Source organism: Haliotis asinina, chromosome 4 (assembly GCF_037392515.1).
Source record: "Haliotis asinina isolate JCU_RB_2024 chromosome 4, JCU_Hal_asi_v2, whole genome shotgun sequence".
Taxonomy (NCBI): domain Eukaryota; kingdom Metazoa; phylum Mollusca; class Gastropoda; order Lepetellida; family Haliotidae; genus Haliotis; species Haliotis asinina.
Window position 1 is genome coordinate 55,133,983 of NC_090283.1, and position 20,596 is coordinate 55,154,578.

General features: G+C 38.6%; 1 protein-coding gene across 1 annotated transcript; it reads left to right on the plus strand.

Moving 5' to 3' along the window:
• The first annotated feature begins 1,836 nt into the window (after positions 1 to 1,836).
• LOC137281686 (translationally-controlled tumor protein homolog) lies at positions 1,837 to 12,608 on the plus strand. Its single transcript, XM_067813085.1, has 6 exons — positions 1,837 to 1,991; positions 2,090 to 2,163; positions 3,794 to 3,981; positions 5,212 to 5,345; positions 9,349 to 9,470; positions 12,272 to 12,608. The coding sequence occupies exons 1-6, from the start codon at positions 1,964 to 1,966 to the stop codon at positions 12,272 to 12,274; spliced, it is 549 nt and encodes a 182-aa protein (XP_067669186.1). The 5' UTR covers positions 1,837 to 1,963; the 3' UTR covers positions 12,275 to 12,608.
• Positions 12,609 to 20,596: the final 7,988 nt, after the last annotated feature.

The following is a 20,596-nucleotide window of genomic DNA, read 5'->3' on the forward strand; positions in this document are numbered from 1 at the left end:
ATTAAAGGGACTACTCGAAGGGAATGAAAACACCTGATTTTTAAATAATCTGACGAATTGCTGGACAATAAACTTGCAATTACATACACCACTCTAACGGGATTTTAACAGAATAATGCGAGTATTAGTCAAGGTTAGAATTAAATACTTTTCTATTCTTAGTAACCATTTTTTGAGCCAAAGACAATATGGGGTCTGGTGTCCGCCCGGGAATACCACATTTTAAAAAAATACCGATGTTTATGCTAAGAGAACAGGTAAAAATGGTCACATGACAAAATGGCCACACAAAAAAGTCAAAAATGGCCAGAACCCCTAGTCAAAATGGCCATACCAAAAAGTCAAAATGGCCAAACATTATTTTATTATTTTTTCAATACCCATGTATTAGTTGATATCAAAGTGTAAAAATGACAAAAGAAGTTAGATCACACAAAACTTGGTGTTCATTCACTGAGATACTTTCCTCACTGATACTTTGAAACTGAGGTGAAAGACAAGTTCACGTAACAGATGACTGGTCCATTAGAAGATCGAGATTTTGGCTGGAAGTAACTGATAAACAATAAAATTAAACATTGAAAAGGTGCTTGTACGCGAGTAAAGAATATACATATATATTTGTTATTTGTATAAAATGATCTGTTTATGTGTAATAAACATCAAGTTTTGTCTGATATAACTTCTTTTCTCTTTTTTACACTTTGATATCAAATAATACAAATGTCATGAGTACTGAAAAATAATAAAATAATTTATTACCATTTTGACCTTTTTGTGTGGCCATTTTGATTTTTCGATATGGCCATTTTGACTAGGGGTTTGTGGCCGTATTGACTTTTCTGTAGCCATTTTGACTTGGAAGTTTTGTGGCCATTTTATCATGTGGCCATTTTGACTAGGACCCTTCGCTTAAGCCACATTTCAAGTACAAACCTTAGTGCCGCGAATGGAATCGCCGCGAAAACCACAATGAGTAAGGGTATCAATACCGTTGTGGTTATTTGTTTCTTTTCGTTTCTTTTGTTTTGTTTTTTTATTGGTTTTTTTTCAAATAAGCGTCACTCATTGATCACAATTTATGAAAACTGTTTTAGTGACTTTGTCCTTCGTTTGATCAGGGATAATGTACAACATATAATGTTGCATAATGATAAATAATAAGCAAAAGGTGTTCCAATTGGACTTTTAAGATTTATTTACATGATGAATTTTCACCATTTTCTACAAAGCCGGGAGATGCAGAAGCACACGATCTCTCTCTCTCTCTCTCTCTCTCTTCTCTCTCTCTCTCTCTCTCTCTCTCTCATCTCTCTCTCTCTCTCTCTCTCTCTCTCTCTCTCTCTCTCTCTCTCTCTCTCTCTCTCTCTCTCTCTCTCTCTCTCTCTCTCTCTCTCTCTCTCTCTCTCATAGAAACTGAATATCACTTTTGCCCGGAATGTCCTTTTCGTGGAAATTTCACATACTTCCTTCTGAAATGAAATTAGCCCAGCTGTTTACACCTAAGAATGCATATATTACAACTTGTCTTGCAAAATACATATTTTTTCTTTGAGTCTGTGCACCCACAAATGTATCTTTGTGTTGTTTTCATGATGTTTGCGGCGCTCTAATGAATGTGTATTATGTACACCTTATGTATAATGGGCCTGTGGCCCCTCTACTGAACTACTGTACAATGTAAATTGATACTGATAAATATTTGGGTGTTTTTAGATGAACGAATTTTGCGTCAGTTTTTCTTTGGCGATTAATAAGGATCGTTTCGTTGCATCGAACCGGCACTTGCAAGAGACTGGTCACCGGACATATTGAGCGCAGATGGAACAAGGCACCAGTTTAGTCAATAGGCGTTTGCGCACACCGATTCTGTCACCTTCCATCCACTTCCTTTTTAGCCCGTTCGCGACAACAGGGAGATAGACAGTACCTGTGAGATTTAAATCAGTCTCCATCTGCAACGATGATCGTCTTTCATGACGCCTTCACAGGTCAGACCTGATATGTAGCATATTTTATTGTGTGTGTACACGTTAGTTTTTTGTGAAATACAAGTCAAGACCTGGTTTGTGAACCTTATTTGTTGCAGGTGATGAGTTGTTTACTGACAGTAACAAGATTCAAAAGGTTGCGCGAAGCGAGGTCTATCGCGTGACATGTACGGTATGAAAACTTAATTTATATCTTTTAAAATGACATTGACTTGTGAATTTCTCTATCACCGTTTCTCTAACCCGTCTTGGTATGAACATGAAAAGTTGACTGTCCGCTATGAAGGACCACTTTCATTATGACATAAGTGAACACGTCAGTGAAAATACTATTGAGTCAGTGGTACGTACCCAGGGATTGGAAAGTCAGGGTACATGGGCCATTTTGCACATTCAGATGAAAAATGGCTTGTCAAATTTTTATTAAGTTGACTATTGATACAAGTTCAGTGGTTCATTCTTAATTCAGGAAATAGCTAATAATCCAGAAAATGTCCCTTTGTCAAAGTTCTCTTTCTCAATCCCTGGGTAACCTACACCTCTTGCACCTTTCCATCCCCAAATTTTATTTTACATTAAATGTTAATTGCATTTAACATCTTGTAATGATAACTATCTGAACAGTTGTGTACTTTTATTACATAGGTCTTCAGTGAATATTGAATAGTGAATTTACAGAATATTGCAATGTACTTTGATTATGTTAGTCATCATAAAGGAGTGTCTTTGGTTTCTATCACTGCAAGTGCTGTCATCATGGTCACAATTCATTGTGATTGTGATGCCAAGTCCTTGTCAATCCTAACAGGTTACACCTCTTGAACTGCGTACCACTTGAAGGGATGTGCTGAAGCAGCTTAAGATTTCAGTGATAGTCATTTGGGTAGAAACTAGAATTAAATTGAATCACCAATGTATGAAATCCTGTCTACTTGAATCGTAGATGTAATTTAAACAATTTGTGAAAGATAGCTGGAATATTGCTGAGTGTGGTGTAAAACTAAACTCAATTAGTATACGCTTGAGAATGCTGAAGTTAACTTTTTCCCTGTTTTGTTAGACATTTTGTGTGAATATGATGTCTTGAAAATGAAATAACGAGAAATAGATATTGGCTGTTCACACATTTCGTCCCAGGTCATGTTGATGGGTATGAGTCACCATTAGAGACTTTCCATGGTCTGTTTTGATTGAATATATACTAGATGGGCATGTAATGAACAAATTAAGGCATTGATTTAAATTTTCACAAATCAAATGTTTTTGTGTTTTCTTGTCTGTCCATTTGGAGAGGTTAGGTAGCGTAGTGGTGGTCTCCGGACATATCTTTGCTTTTAGAATTAACTATCCAAAGGCATCAAAGATTGTCCCCTCTGTCTCTGATAATTTTCTGAATAAACATGATATTGATAAAGGATTATTAAACTTTTTCTCTGGACAAATGACGGCACTTAGTGTTTTTTCCACCTAATCTAATAATTTTACACAAGTGGTTGTGTAAAACTACCATTTCTTTATATTTTCACTGTTCTCGGAGTATTGGTTTATTGGCAGCGTTCATCTCCTCCAGATGTCAGTAAGAAGTTCTCTTCAGATTTACTTCCATTGCTCATTGTACTCTAGTTCATTTAAGGGTATTCCTAGAAATGTCGCCATGTTGTGAAATGTATAATTTGAAATGACCCTTAGTATAACTCTCCTTGCAGTTCAATAACTGTTCTGAATTCTGCCTTTACATGTGCATGATTTAACATTGTATGATTCAGGGATAAAACTTTAAATATGTCATTCAAACTCTGCAGGAGATAGTTAAGAAAGAGTCTGGGGACTTCAACATCGGTGCAAATGCCAGTCAGGAAGAGGCAGCAGAAGAATTAGAGGAGAGCGTTGTAAGAGGTGTTGACATTGTCATCAACCAGCACCTGGAAGAATGCACTCAGGAATATACCATGAAAAATTACAATTTATTCTTAAGGGATTACTTCAAAAGGTTTGTCTTTGTCTTTGAATTGGCTACTAAAATTTACTGAGACATGTGAAAATCTAGGTTAGAGTGGGTCTTCATCTACCCCTTCTAGCTGTTAGAGGGGATTAGCAGGGCCTGGTGGTTCATCAGACCTACTGGACTGACACGACATCACATTCCAAATGTAGTTTTATTCTCATAATGTTGCCCACTGGATTTTCTGGTCCATATTTCAGTGGCATGTGATACTAGTTGTAGCTTGAAAATTGCTTTGTGAGAGTTCAAATAGCGTCTTTCTTCCCGCATGAAATGTTTATGCTGATCTTCAGGAGGTGAGCACCCTTCTGCGTTGCTGGTCGCTATACCACCACTGCATGCAGTTGACTGGAACTTATGTAAACATATGCATGGATGATTGATTGGACTATCGATCACCCTTCATGACACCTACCAATTCTTGGTTATTCCTGCATGTAGTTAGAAATCTGATACGACCTGTGAAGGTCCTGGTGTAGAATAGGCCTGCAGCAACCCATGCTTGCCTTAAAGTTACAAGGCAACTGCGGGTCATATGAGGCGTCTAAACTGGATCGGGTAGTCAGGGTCGCTGACTTGGTTGAAACATGTCATCTGTTCCCAATTGCGCAGGTGAATGCTCATCATGTTGTTCACTGGATTGTCTTGTCCAGACGCGATTATTTACACCACATAGCTGGAATATTGCTGAGCGTAGAACTAAGCTCACTCACTTGCTAGAATTCATTAGAAATCTGATACTGCCTCTCAAATTCAAGATCTCGTCTCAATGGATGACAACAGGTTTGGACAAAACGATGTGGTCAAAGCAAGCTCTCAAATTAGTCAATCACAATGAAAACATAATTGAATTTGAATATGTAATGAAATGTATATATTGCCTCACAACTGTCATTTCATTTAAAAAGTTTGAAATACTCCTGCATGAAGGTGCTATAGCAATGTCCCATTGTGACACTGGTTGTGGGACACAGGACCCTCTCCCATCTCACTGCATGTGCCCACTGACCTAATCTGATAAAATCCAATGTAATTTTCAGTGGCAGTTTACTGGCATTTCCCGAATAAAGTGACTCTTGCTTTGTACACATTTTGTCACAGAACTTAGAAAGAACACAAAAAGACCATAACAACACGCAAAATGGAGTTTTTGTTACTGGAAATGTTGGCGTATATGTAAATTGTGTTACACAACATCTCTGGCTGCTTACGTTTCAGAATTATTAATTCGATCAAGGAATCAGACTTGAGTGATGAAGAGAAGTCAGCACAGACTGCAGCTTTCAAGGAGGAGGCTGTACAATTTACTAACCTGGTGAAGAAGAATTTTGACGACATCCAGTTCTTCAGATGTAAGATTCCTTCTTAAGGTCACATAGATGTGTCTAGTTATATTGGTTATATAACTGGTCACAAGGGGCACATGGGTTGATGTACCTTTAATGTTTGTCTATGTTCCCTGGACGTAAGGATCAAGGGGACATGAACAAACATCAATGGTACATCAACCCTTATCTCACCCGTGAAGGTCCCGGGGTAGAATAGGCCTTCAGCAACCCATACTTGCCATAATAGGCAACTATGCTTGTCGGAAGAGGCGACTAATGGGATCGGGTGGTCAAGCTTGCTGGCTTGGTTGACACATGTCATCTGTTCCCAATTGCGCAGATTGATGCTCATGTTGTTGATCACTAGATTGTCTGGTCCAGACTCGATTGTTTAAAGACCTTTGCCATATAGCTGGAATATTGCTGAGTGCAATGTAAAACTAACTCACTCACATTGGTAGTACTAGTTTTTCTCGAATAACATTGAATCACGTGTGATGCATGGAAATTACTAATGTTTCGCGAATGCAAATTGATGGAATGGAGGTGACTCTAAATTTGTTTTTCTTTAAAATCTAGCAATGGCTACGAAAAGATTTGCTTTGCATTGCAATGAATAAATTTTGACAAAACTTTCAAATGTAGTCCCTGTGCTTATTATGAAGGGAATTACACCACAGTGATTTTACTAAGACAGTACCCTTGGGAAAAACAGCAAGGTGCAAGATTCAAATTGTTTGATGCACGCAGGTTGACTGAAGTGTAAGATCCAATACCCATGCTTCAAACAGTTCATAATTAACATTGAGGTGTTAGATAAGATAAATACTTTGTTCAGTAGGCCCGTGGGTTGATGTACCCTTTGGGCTCAGGGAACATAAACATCGAGGACTGTGCTCTGTTGGGTCAATCTCAAAGGTTATCTGACCCGTGAAGGTCCCGGGGTAGAATAGGCCTTCAGCTACCCATGCTTGCCATAAAAGGTGACTATGCTTGTCATAAGAGGCGACTAACGGGATCGGGTGGTCAGACTATGACTTGGTTGACACATGTCATCGGTTCCCCATTGCGCAGATCGATGCTCATGTTGTTGATCACTGGATTGTCTGGTCCAGACTCGATTATTTACAGACCGTCGCCATATAGCTGGAATATTGCTAAGTGCGACGTAAAACTAAACTCGCCCACTCACCCACTCAAAGGTTATCTGATGCGACCTACTACTAGAGTTGGTTAGATTCATGAGAGGAGTGTAACAATTAATTCTGAGACTGTTTACTTAGACTGTGTGTCGAGAAGGTTTTCATTATGCCTGTTTAACGTCTGACCTGGGAAGTGACTATTATTTTTGAATTTGGATTGGTAAAATAAGGTCTACAATATCTTAAAACTGAATATATCTCAGATGCTTTTGCATTTTAAGACCTGTAAAGATCTGGGTCAAAAATAATATTCAGGTACTCATGCTTGTAACGGAATCAGGTGGTCACGCTTGTTCACTACTTTCAAAGTCATGGTGACACTTGAAGATTTCAGCATGTTCAGCTGCATGTTTAGCTTGTCAGCGAGATACATCAAGAACTGTTATCTAGATTTTCTGCATATTCAACTCCAAGTTTTATCTGGGAAAAGTGCATGGGCCAGTCGATTTTGGTGACCTTCACAATATTTCAGGGTCCTGGTGACACCTTGATTTCAGCATGTTAAGCTGAATTAAGCTTGTCAGCAAGATATCTCAAGAACAGTTCACTGGATTTTCTTTATAGACTTTTTCAGTAAGCAATATCTTCATTACAGGCATGCACTAAGACATTCATGTCAAGGTCATAGTGAATCTTGAAAATATTTGTGTGTTTGAGCAGCTACAGAGCAAGATACCGAGAGAGGTTGACTGGTCATGTTTTTGTTGACATTTACCTTCATCTTGAATTGTGACCTTCACTTTAACTGCTTTTTAAGCTTGATTGTGATTTTCTGCCATGGGGGGAGGGGGGGATTATGTGACTTTTGGGACAATGCTTGTTTGTAATTCGAACAGTTAAAATAGGTTTGCCAGGTGAGAAAAGTTCTGAGTTACTGTCACACATCTTGCCTCGTATAACCATGGTTTCCATCTCTGATAGCCATTTTGTCATCATTGATGAAAGGGTCGCGCTTTAGATGGGACATTAAAATGACAAAGTGTATCATTTCAAATAGTGTTTGAAATGAATTACTTCGTCAGATACGTTCAAAGTCTGACCAGGAAAAGTATGATAGTTGATAGTTGTATTTAATGGAATATTTGATGGCCGTTGCATTATTATCTCCAGTCACAAAGTGGGAGGGGGAACAAGGTTTAAGCTCTGCCCATCCATATGAGATGATGGGGAGAGATTTTCTCAGATAACTGTTGTAGATAAATAAACCAAATTTGATATTTGCCTTCAGGACACCTATGCCTTGATGGAATTCAAAAACTGAAACCATTCTACAATTTTTCGAGTTATTTCCGTTGTTCATTTCTTGATGTAATGTAAGGTGTCCCCAATGGGAACAGATTTCTGAATAACTTAGTAAATAAAGTTTGTGGTGCGGTTAAACAGGAACAGAACATTGACAGGTGATTTTGATGACCATGTCTTTTTGTTTAAGAAGGGAAGGTTTTTTGTAGTCTGACTTGCGCTTTAAACATGCTTTACTGACATGCATTCACACTTATCGGCTTCACTATATCCAGACTGGATTTCAATTAGTGAAAGGTTGCACCCAGTTCAGGTGTCAATTTCTTGTATGAAATAAGTCTTCTCTCATTCCGTGTTTCAAGGGAATCATTTACCTAAAGTAAAAAATGTGGGACTGTGAAGTTAAGGTTATGACAACTTTCTGTTAATATTGGAGATTTAGTTGTCAGTAGGGATTGTTTTTGAGATCAGCATCAGTCCTTTTTGCATATCGCATGCAGTGACAGTGATATACTGCTCTGGATTTGGTACATACATTGATACAATGTTGAAATTGACTGTTTTCATTCCCAAGTATGTCCCTTAAGTTCAGTCAGCCAACTATCTTATAGCAGAAAAGAAGTTACATTTTTGAAAGAAAAACCCAGGGCAACAATCTGTCAAAATTCTACTGACACACTGTATTCAAAGGCTGCATAAAAATAATCAAAAGTTTTTCAGGCACATTTTGTTCATAAGTGACATGTCATAGGTTCCCAATTGCGCAGATTGATGTTCATGTTGTTGATCACTGGATTGTCTGGTTCAGACTTGATTATTTACAGACTTCCTCCATATAGCTGGAATATTGCTGAGTGCAGCGTAAAACTAAACTCACTCATAAGTGATAGGACTGTATGACTTTTTAAAATTTTTGATTAAAAAAGTGATAGGGAGGAACACATTTTTAATTTTTCTCAGATAAACAGTTTGGAAAGTTTAGCACGTGTTAATGAGTTGTAGATTCAGTCAAAATTAATAGACATGTGAAGAAGAGTATTTGCCATTGCTGGGGATATTGATGACTGTCTTTATTTCATATTACCTGACCCATGAAGGTTTGTGTTGGAACTGGTCTTCAACCCATTTTTGCTGTAAAAGGCGACTAACAGGATCAGATGGTCAGGCTCACTGACTTGGTTCACATGTCCACTGATTGGGATAGAGAACTTTCAAAGGGCCATTTTCAGAATTATTAGCTATGTTCTGAATTTAGAATGGGCCTCTGCCCTTGTATCCATAGAACAGTTCCAAGTTTTAATGGGCCATTTTTTATTCCAATGTGCTAAATGGCCCATGACCCCTGCCTTTCCCAATCCCTGCGTGTCATTGTATCCGAATTTCATATATCTACACTCATGCTGCTGATATGTGGATTGTCAATTCCAGACTAGGTTATTTGTGGACCACTGCCATATAGCAGTGATTTGGGCAGTAAGTCAAAAAGTTCAAAATTCAAATTGACTTTGACATGTCTGGTGCACTGTTAAGTTTTTTTTTAATTTTAGGGGGTTGTTTCAATGATATATTTTGTTTATTTGCAGTTCCAATAGATTATGAAGACCCCAAAGACATCACTGGCTTTGTTATTCCCCTTCATCGTGACAACAGCACAGACTGCATCACCATGTGGTTCTTCCGACGTGGACTCAGGGAAGAGAAATGTGTAAGTACATGCGAAAACCAAGTCCGTTTGGCGCAGAAGCGGACCTTGCAGTTACAGATCTGTGATTCCTGAAAACAATTTACCATGCAGTTACCAGAAAAAAACGTAACAATGCATATCATTGGTGTCAAATGCTGTCCCAGCATAATAGTTTGAAGGCTACCAGAAAAACACCAGACCACAATTATTTCATTTTACTTGTCAGTTACTCGTGGCTTAAATACATGATGTACATTTATGAAAATCTTGTGTTTATTCTCACCAGACCTCTGATGTGTATTCTTAGATCAGTGCTCCATGGTAAAATAGGCCTTCAGCAACCCATGCTTGCCATAAAAGGCTGCTAACGGGAACGGGTGGTCAGACTCGCTGACTTGGTTGACACGTCATCAGTTTCCATTTGCACAGGTTGATGCTCATGTTGTTGGTTGATTGTCTGGTCCAGACTTGATTTACAGACTGTCGCCATATAGCTGGAATATTGCTGAGTGCAGCGTGAAACTAAACTCACTCACTCTTAGATTAATGCACATGTCATTCACTGGGTTATGGATCACACATAGAATTGACATACACATTGTCAACATTGACAACAAGGAATACCCACCAATGATAGCCATTTAGTGATTCTACTCTCACTCTGTGGTTTAGCATGGTAGGGGAGAAAATCTTGTGTGAACATCGTTGTAGACTTGTCTGTCATGACTGCAAGTTGTTGATGTTCTACAGACACTTTTGTAATTGGACCTATGAAGGCCCGGGGTAGAATAGGTCTTCAGCAACCCATGCTTGCCATAAAAGGTGACAGCTTCTCGTAAGTGGCTACTAACGGATCAGGTGGTCAGGCTTGCTGACTTGCTTGGCATGTCATCGGTTCACAGTTGTGCAGATCCATGTGCCTTCTGTTGATCACTGGATTGTCTGGTCAAGACCAGACCCGTGAAGGTCCGGGGGTAGAATAGGCCTTCAGCAACCCATGCTTGCCATAAAAGGAGACTAAGCTTGTCGTAAGAGGCAACTAATGGGATTGGGTGGTCAGGCTCGCTGACTTGGTTGACACATGTCATCTGTTCCCAATTGCGCAGATCGATGCTCATGTTGTTGGTCACTGGATTGTCTGGTCCCGACTCGATTATTTACAGACTGCCGCCATATAGCTGGAATATTGCTGAGTGTGGCGTAAAACTAAACTCAATCACTCTGGTCAAGACTCGATTATTCCATATAGCATGTGAAACTGGGATAGGAATTGTTGGAAGGAGCTTGTTTTCCTGTACAGAACTTGACCTGATGTACACAATTTACATTATTTCTTTTCTAATCTAATAACATTTAATGATAATATTGATATTCAGTTTTGCCACTTTTGGGTATTGACCCATATTTTCCTGTAGGCCATTCAACAACAAATCTCGACTGCAGTGCCTTTTTTTATGATAACTGAACTACGTAATTCGCATCTGATCTCTTGTCCTATATATATTGGACAAAATAACTTACAGATATGGTACTTTTATGATTTATATTTGATCACTGGGTCAATGAGTAGATACTTTCATAGTTAACATTTATCCTATATTTTTGTCTAGTATATATTCAATTCAGTTTAAACTTTCCAGTGTAACTGATCATGCTTTGTACACTGCCCCCTTTGGGTGTACCAGAGCACAGGCAAAATGTAGCGCAAATGGGGTGGCGCAGCATAGAGAATATGATAATTCTTATATGCGAGCGAAGCAAGCAAAGGTTGGCAACGTGCTACCTTTGCTGCAGATTGAAAGATATTTTTCAGGTCAAAATATAATATTGCTACCATTAGAGGTATACACCCGTTACGTTGCTGGATTGTGCTGTCACATTTCAACCCCATGTTGAACAATTACTCGCGTGAAATATTTTTTATTTTGACCAAGTTTGCTTGACATTATCATTTGTTTATGGGACACTTAGATAGGAAACATCTATTTGATTAGTCACTATTTACAGTGGGACCAATGAAGGAAGGGTTGCCAAACCATGACTGGTATTCTCTCTGTGTTGTGCATCTAAGTTATGTTTAAAATTGGTCAAGATTCTTTTAACTGTGAAAACTTGGAGATGGATAAACTTCAGGTTTGTTCAGTTGGCTTGAATTGATACAATACCCTATATGATTTTGATGTATTGGAGGGGAGGGGAAAGTGTCGTACCAATCACTGGATAACACATTTAATGCTGCTGAGAAATAATGAAACTGCAGCTGGAATATTTGTTTTATTGGGGTGTTAAACAGAAATTTTGCCATCTTTGTGCACCTTGGTATACCCACCTATGATAGCCATTTTGTGTTTTTGATTCACTTATTGGTTTAGCAAGGTAGGGGAAAGTATAATGTGAAACATCATTGCTGGTTGCTCTTTCTATGGAGCTTCAAGGTGATGCTTCACAGACATTGATCTGGTACTTTTCTATCCTTTTGAAGGCTCGCTAATTTGGTTGACCATGTCATCCCAAATGCACAAGTTGATGCTCATGCTGTTAATCACTGGATTGTCTGGTCAAAGATTCAATTATTTACAAACTGCCGCCATATAGCAGGAATATTACTGAGTGAGAAATTTGGGGCTCTATTTTAGCATTTATTTATTTGGCAAGCATTGGACGATAAGTCCATTTTTTGGGGGGTGGGGGTGGGATGTGTGTAATTTTTTGTGTTTTTTATCTGTTGAGCTAATGGATAAATTGGTATGGATTGTGATTGTCGGAAGTCAGTGTTGCTCTGTATTAACTTGAGTCAATGGTTCTTTTCCTTTATTTTACAGTAACAACCGACAGTGTTTACTTGGAGCTCATCACTGGCCACCCTGACAGAAGAGCTGCCGTCAGACTTTTGAAATGAGAACACTTACTCCCAACAGTTGTCTGCTTTTATCTCTTATATCTTTTAGAAATCGCATGTGCCAAAATATAAGTCAGTGAATTTTTGTACAGATAATTTATTGTAAGGGTTCTACATTTTTATGCTTTAAGTATGCATCCTTCGCGGTGCATGCATTTTGAACATCTTTACATTGCAATTAGTATAACTCACATAATGCGATTTCCGAAAGATGTCACAACGGGCAAGCTTTGAAAAGATCAATAAAGCTTAAAATGATATGATGTGTGTATTTTTGGTATAAACATTCTGCCGAACAGACCTTTAAGATTCCAAAGGAGAATGTTTCCCGACTACAGTTGTCACGGTCTGCAAGTCTTATGTCTCATCTTTTTGAGGCAAAGATTATTGCCACTTTGTGTAGTAACCAGTGGCTGGTTGTTCCTCTCAGGCAACCATTCTACAATCTAAAGAGACTGTGTCTTTGGTGGGATTTGAGGACAGTTTGTTGCCATTCTGCCAATAATATTACCCCCAAATTAGTACAGTGTGACAGCACGTTGACCTGAGATACCTTATCTCTTTTCCCCACCATATCATATTTGTCTGCAATGAGAATTGAAGCCAGTATTGCAGCACAGATTTATCACCTTTACCTTCTTTGCATAATTATATTTGCATCTAATTAGACATATGAGGATAAATGTTACATTATTGCTTGATGGAAGAAGGTATGCTAAAGCCATATTCATTCTGTTTGTGTTGCTGTTAAAATGTGGGGGTATAAAGTCAATGCCTACTCTGTATGTTTGTTCCTTTAATCTGTAGCATAACTCGAACCATTCAATGGCTTTCAATAATTGACCGATATGATAGATACAGATCCCAAGGTGGTGCCTTTTTTGTTTTGTTTTTGTTTTGTTTTTTCTGTTTTTTCTTTCTTTTTCTTTTTTTTCTTTTTTCTTTATTTTATTTTCCACGGAAAGAATTTGGACTAGACTTTTTTTTAGTTAGTCATTTCCAGGTTCGTCAACACCATGCCTAGGCTTGTTAGTTTCTTCAAAATGTCTGAGACCTGCTTTTCTTTGGGCTTTTGTCCCTCAATGAGCTGATGCGCTATGCTTTAACTTAAATACTGTTAAAATCAGCGTTCAGTACTCCTTTTGGCATGATTTGATTATTAACAAAACAGGAGCTGTAATATTCATGCTTGGAAGTGAACATTCTGCTTCTGGCCACAATGTATGAATAACCCACACCATTATGAAAAATCCATTTTTGGGATGTAGTCTTGTCAAACAGATGAGCAAATATAAATGAGATGCCACCCATTAACTGTATAATTTATTGTGGCTTGATCAGCTGCCACAAGACTTTCACACATCTGGTTAAATCGAGTGGGCATGGTTTGGTTTGATGCTCATTTTGCAGCTTTGTTCAGAGCAGAATGGTTTACTGCCTGGCCAAGCCTTGGGGAACTTTGGATGTACCAGTAAATTTATAGTCTCTGAATTTTCTGTGATGAAAATTGGAAATACATTTTGATTTTTATCCAAGTGATTTTGGGTTCTGTTGTATACTTCGAGTCTGAATGTATCAAGACATCAACAATTTTCCTATAGGGTACATGTTAACGTTTGACCTGTGTGCAAGACTGCACTATTCCAACTCACAGGTACATATTACTTTAGGAGGCATGTTGATACAAGAGTAATAATGTGTATTTTTGCATTATTATGTTCTTATGTTCGTCAAGGTGAACTGATCACTGAAAAGGTGTAGCAAACGATCGCCTGCTGCTCCCAGGTTTGATGCCTCTAAGTGCAACTGAGTATACTCATTTATTCGACAAAGAAGTTGTTTGATCGAAGTTACTTACAAGATCAAAAGTGCATCATCGACAAAAATGATATCCAGTGCAGTTCCCTACTTCAACTTGTGGATCTGGATTGGAATAGGTTTTCAGCAACCCATGCTTGCCCCAAAGGCGACTAGACTTGAGAAGGTTAATGCCTTATCATTTCCCAGTTATTCAGATGAGTGTTTGTGCTGTTGATCACTAGATTGTCTTGTCCAGACTCAATTATTTACAGACTGCCGTCATGTAGCTGGAATATTGCTGACTGCAATATTCTTATTAAATTCTTGTGCTGATACCAGTGGATGGGTGACATAAGCAAGTACATCATTTCAAGCATCAAGAACAGAACGCAGTGTCAGTAGCTGGTGTAACCTCTGCCAAATGCAATTCCCTGACCCCCCTCCTTCATTTGTGCCACATAATTCCAAATGTTCCAGGTAAACATTTGACAAGCTCTCCCTCTTCTTACGATGGTTGCATGTGGAGGGTCATGAAGTGCTCACCTTTTTACAAACACCTGTTACCATTTTCCTATAGTGATTCATAAACACATGCTCAATTCATTCACTGGATGTTCTGGTCCAAGGAACATAAATCAAGGAAACTCAGTCTCAATTTTTACATGTACCACAAACAAAATGTATGGGAACACTTTACAATTTGATAGTCATGTATAAACTGAAACCTATACAAGCTTTATGGGAAGTGTCTTCCACATGCCCGAAGCAGTTGTGATTGGGTGTTTGAATCGAACAACATGCTTGTGTGTTTCAGCACCCTTGTTTTTAGCTGCTTTTGACAATGTTTAATGTGATTCAAACTAAACAAATGTTGATTCAGTTACTTCAATACATGTCGTTCTAACATGTCGTTTGAGTAGCCCATTAATCACACAAAAGGTTTACCTTAGAGTGTAAATGACCTAATCGTGTTTAAGTTTATTTATTACTATCAAATGTGAGGATATTCCCATACTTGTTTGTAGTAGTATAATTAGACAGACCGCCTGACAGACATATTTATTCAGTAATGTGGGCCTAACAGCTTATAATACAATTGACACATGCAATATTTTACAATGCCATGTGTTATTTTCAAGAATAGTGCTTAAACAGGTGTTTCAAAAATAGAGTTATTTCGCCTGGATTGAGCCTCAGTTTTGTCCTTTTTAACTTCTAAGGACGAAATCCTTTTTCTAAGTTCACTGTTTTCATCATTCAGTGCTCATATTTTGTTTTCGTATTCCCTTGTAAACACATCGAGTTTATTGCTAAGGGAGGTAATTTGTTCCTGGATAGCTTTCAGCGTTGAAGCGAGATCGGCCATGACCGACGGCTTTGAGTCGCTTTCAATTGTCAAACACTCTCCACTAACACTCTTAGTTGAAGTCTTGTCTGTACTTTATCAGGCTCATGCATTGATCAAAAGAGTAATGATCACGTGTTTTCCATTAATCTTGTAAAGTCAATGTTTAAAGGAAACCCACAAATATCCAAGTTGTCAAGTGATATTTGTTAAAGGGGAATTTTTATGTCTTAAATTGGATTGTGGTTGTATTGTCAGTTTTTGCAATTAGGGGTAGCCTTGTGGATGTGGTGCTCGCCCACCATGTCAGGATTCAACCCCCGTTCCAGGCTTAAGAGTAAACCTACACTGGCAGACTAATGCCTAGTCTGAGAAATGATTGTTTATACAACCGCATGAAGAAACAAATCACTTGTAACACGAAACCAGCACGACACAACACGAATGAAATGAAATGAACAGTGCTGGTCAGTTAAAATAAAACTTCACATATTTACCTCGCCACTTAATTCGGAAAACGATTAACTTGACACTTTCAATGACAGAGCATGAGGATTGTACTGCCCCTTCGGCTGTGATGTAAACCTCGCAATTAGTATCGGAGTTACCTCCCTTATACTTGCCATCTCATTGATCTCAAGATCATTCAGCAAACGCCAAATTGGATAACGTCTTGTTTAAAAAAATGTCACTTGTAAAACGCTGAACCTCACGCCACATCTGCATATTCATGCACGTTATTACCCCAGATAGGCTATAGCAACATGGGAACCCATTTTCTCTGGGTGAACAGACAATTTTGAACGAACAGCCCGTGACCAATTATGCCAAACTGTTTTGCAACCTAGGTTCACGCATTCGACTAGTCGATTGCACGTTTCTTGTGTTTTCAATCGAATGTCTTTCTCACGATCTTGCAGGTTTGGTTTGGAGATTTCAGTGGGATTTCCGAAACATTTGGGTAATGTGGTTATGAACAGCTGTTACGACTTTCAAAACAGTATGTTCCTTTATAAAATTACAAACTTCAACACTGACCTTTCACTTCACTTGGAATATTGTATTTTAATTTTACATCCGGGTTCGTTCATATGCTCTGTTCAGAGTAGACTTTACTAATACCACAAGAATGAGAGTGAGTCAGTGAGTTTAGTTTTACGCCGCTTTTTAGCATTATTCCAGCAATATCACGGCGGGGGACACCAGAAAATGGGCTTCACACATTGTACCCATGTGGGGAATCGAACCCGGGACTTCGGCGTGACGAGCGAACGCTTTAACCACTAGGCTACCCCGCCGCCCAATACCACCAGGTGTATGGTTACATGATACATGATACTAACTTATGACTGGACACGATATATTTTTTGTTCGTTTGAGATATGCTTAAGAGTCATTATTGTGCGCCTCTTTTAGGACGTATTACAATTAATACACATTTTTTCAAATGTCCAGGAAAAGTATTCATTTACAATTCTCTAACCGTATTTAGATATATACAGTTGGAAATGTGGTGTGAACTGCTGGAAATGGTTTCGTTAGAATGCCTTTTCCACTAACTGTCATCACCACTGGCACCATGGTTGTGTAAGACTGGTTAAATCATTAACAACAACAATTTGAGTGGCTTGGACTAACGCTTAGTCCCTGCAAATGTAAATTTGATTGTAACAAATGAAACCATTTAAACTGAAAAGGAGCCCTAGTCAGATAAGAGATTCCTGACTCTGGCGGAATCACAATTTTTTCACGGACTGTGAGACAGACTAGGAGATAGTTGGCAAAACAGTATCGTTCAGGGACTGGGAGACAGACTAGGAGACAGTTGGCAAAAACAGTATCGTTCAGGGACTGGGAGACAGACTAGGAGACAGTTGGCAAAAACAGCATGGTTCAGGGACTGTTAGACTGGGAGACAGAAGGGAAAACAGTCAGGCACTGTGAGACAGACTAGGGGACAGCAGGGAAAAGCAGTATGGTTCAGGGACTGTGAGACAGACGGGGAGACAGAAGGGAAAATAATATGGTTCAGGGAGTTCTGCAGTTATGTCTGTTACTGTTGGAATTAACCAGAAATAGAGTTGTCTTTTTGGTGAGAAATCCGCCCTGAACATTACGACTACCAGTGGGTCACAAATGTCATAAATTCTCCAAATATAAGAACAATACGAAATCGCATTTTTTCTCAAGACACAGGGTTGGTGGCGCGCCGAAATTTTCATAGTTCAGAAATTCAAAAGCAGTAACCTTCAGCTCTGGAAGAGAAAAAAAAGACGGGAAAACGACATATTTTGAAACGAAGTTAATGGAAAACGCATACCTGTTGTTGTACGCCGTACTCCGCAATATTCCAGTTATCTGTAAAAAATCGTCTCTGGACCAGATAATCCTGTGATCAAGAGCATAAAGCATCGATCTAAACAAGTGAGATACAATGACAGTCAACCAAGTCATCAAGACCACCCCATCCCGTTAGTCACCTCTAGCGACGATCATGGGTTACTGAAGATCAGTTCTAATTCGGATCTTCGCGGGTCCCTTCACATGAAGATGGGCGCTTTCTTGTTATCTTGTTATCCTCATTTAAGGAATAAAACAGGTTCTATGGATAGTGAACTTGTTTACTGCAATGGGTGCGCGATCGCGCTGTAGGTCACCGCTGTCAAGCAAGTGACAACGGTGTTAGCACCTACACTAACACCAAAGCATCGCACCTATTGCATTAAAGAAATTGACTATTCATATAATCTGGTTTTTCTTCGTCTTTACAGCTTAAAAAATGCCTCTCAAAGAAGTTATCTCCTTGATTAGCTAGAATATTACTGACTGCGGCGTTCGTTAAACAACAAACAAAGACTGATAAATAGTTCGCTTTCCCCTTGATGTTTGGGGGACGCTTACCTCTACAATTTATCTAGTTCACGTGCGAAAGTGTTAAATATCTGTTAAAACAGTTCGGCCTAACTTAAGTTCCAGTGGTAGGGAGATAGGAAGCGTGAAACATGTACTTTACTGAGGAGAAAGTAGAACATATCTTAACATATTTTTTTTGGAAGAAAGACACGTAAAATGTTAATAGCTGAGACATATCCAACACACGTGAAAAAGCACAAATATCTTTGAGATGACCCCTTGTGTCTGTAGGCAGCGCATACATTTCATGCCAGGTGAACCGATCGTCATACCTGGCTGAGCGACCTAACACCAGTCTATACTCCCACCTATTGTTTTCAGCAGCTATTCATATTTTCAAAGTTTCGCCGGATTGTTACGAGTCAACATGTGTTTCTAGATATCCTCATACGCATTCCTCTGAATGCCAATTAACCCGAAGTGAGTTGTTTCGGCATATCCTATTTTCAGTTGTGTAAATTTGAGGAATGCAGAGTAACAACCTAAAACAGTTTTTTTTCTATTTACCTCAAGACTTTAAAGCTGTATCCCCTGCAACCTTTTAACTGACTGGCAAGAACAGACATCTGTTTTGTTCTGATTAGGTAGGGGGTCAGCAATTATGTACATACCAGTATGCTTTCGGGGATCAGAAGCTTTCTACATAGTGGTTTGCTATGAAATTCAACTGTCTTTCCGGTATTTAATATCATCACGAAAAGTTCATTTTATCAGTATTTGTATTTTGTGTGAAAACAGATTATTATGAAAGATTACGGTTGTATTATTTGAAATAACAAGCCTCTGAAACATCATTTTAAAGCCAGCAAGAGTTATGTTCCATTCAACATCGTTCCATACTATTCCTTTGCGACAATGGTTTGCGTGCCGTACAGTAGAAATAGAAGAGGGATTTTTCAATAAAATAGTTTTGACTTTTCCATGGCAAGAAGTTTGACAGACTTAAAATGGAGGTAGTGCTCGTTTCCAGAGCAAAACTGTTCTCAAGTGTAATATCTCCGTTTCACGCCCATTTGCCATGTTTATGGTAAAGAATCGGACTGCCTACGGACTCCCGAAACACGTACAATAGCCGTGCAACGAATTGTATTGATTTTGTGTGTGCTCCCAATACCAAAGATAGTTTTGTCACATTTAGCTTCTGCCTATCAACCTAGCTCTGCAGGGGACTCGCGTTATGAAACATTCCTGAATCAGGAACAGAGCCGGAAGTAAAAACAAACTAAGTAGATAGAGAGCGAGAATCTCACCCGAGTATCTTCTGATATCAAATATATCACCATGAGTTGATAAAATAACAAGTATCTGAGGTATGTCTAGGATATTTTTACTTTTATCAACGAGTGTTGATATATTTGATATCAGAAGACACGAGGGTGATATTCTATTTGTCATCAAAGGTCACTCTTAGTTTTCAATGAAAAGTGTACATCTCTGAACACAATTTATTAGTTTTCAATGAAAAATGTACAGAGTCGTGCAAAATGTATTCGGACACTTGACGTCGTTTCCATAGTCTTACATGTCCTTTCAGTGTAGTAAATATAATTTTCACAAAGTGAGTTTAGGATTGATCTTTGTCAAATTTGACAGGCACGTTTAAAATCACCTGTGTTCTGCGCACATAATTTCAGTTCAATTTGACAACTAAATAACTAATGGCATCACATTTATCAAATTACTTGTGGCTCTACAATGCACAATCCCATAGGTCGCCATGTTAAAGATTTTCACGGAATGTACATATGTTGATTAAATTGTTGCTATTCGATAAATAAGCAACGGGAAATTAACCAGAAATTATGTGATTGTAGGTAAGATGATTTCTCACCCTCGTGTCAAATTTGACCTACATCTTACGAAAATTAAATTTAAGAAAGTTATTTATGCGAGACTAAATTAACATGGAAGTCTTTGGAAATTAGGTCAAGTGTCCGAATACTTTTTGCATGACTTTTTGATTACGGTTCTGTCATTAGATTTGCCGTGTAGCGATGTCACAGCATTGGGACGTCATCAAGTTTATGACGTCATACGATGCTCAGGGTATTGTACAAAATGTACTGTCTATGTCTCCTAGGAGATATCGTTTGATCTCCCGTGGAAGAGTCTTGGATGATCGGCATATCTACATCTCTTTGTCTTCATAGGGAGCACCTTGTGTGTAATTTTAGATCGCGCGCTGAACAG

Bases quoted from the DNA above. Each gene is read 5' to 3' on its own strand.
- LOC137281686 (XM_067813085.1), top strand. From the start codon at position 1,964: ATGATCGTCTTTCATGACGCCTTCACAG. The intron at 2,164-3,793 runs GTATGAAAACTT...CAAACTCTGCAG, and splicing joins TCTATCGCGTGACATGTACG to GAGATAGTTAAGAAAGAGTC. The intron at 3,982-5,211 runs GTTTGTCTTTGT...CTTACGTTTCAG, and splicing joins TTAAGGGATTACTTCAAAAG to AATTATTAATTCGATCAAGG.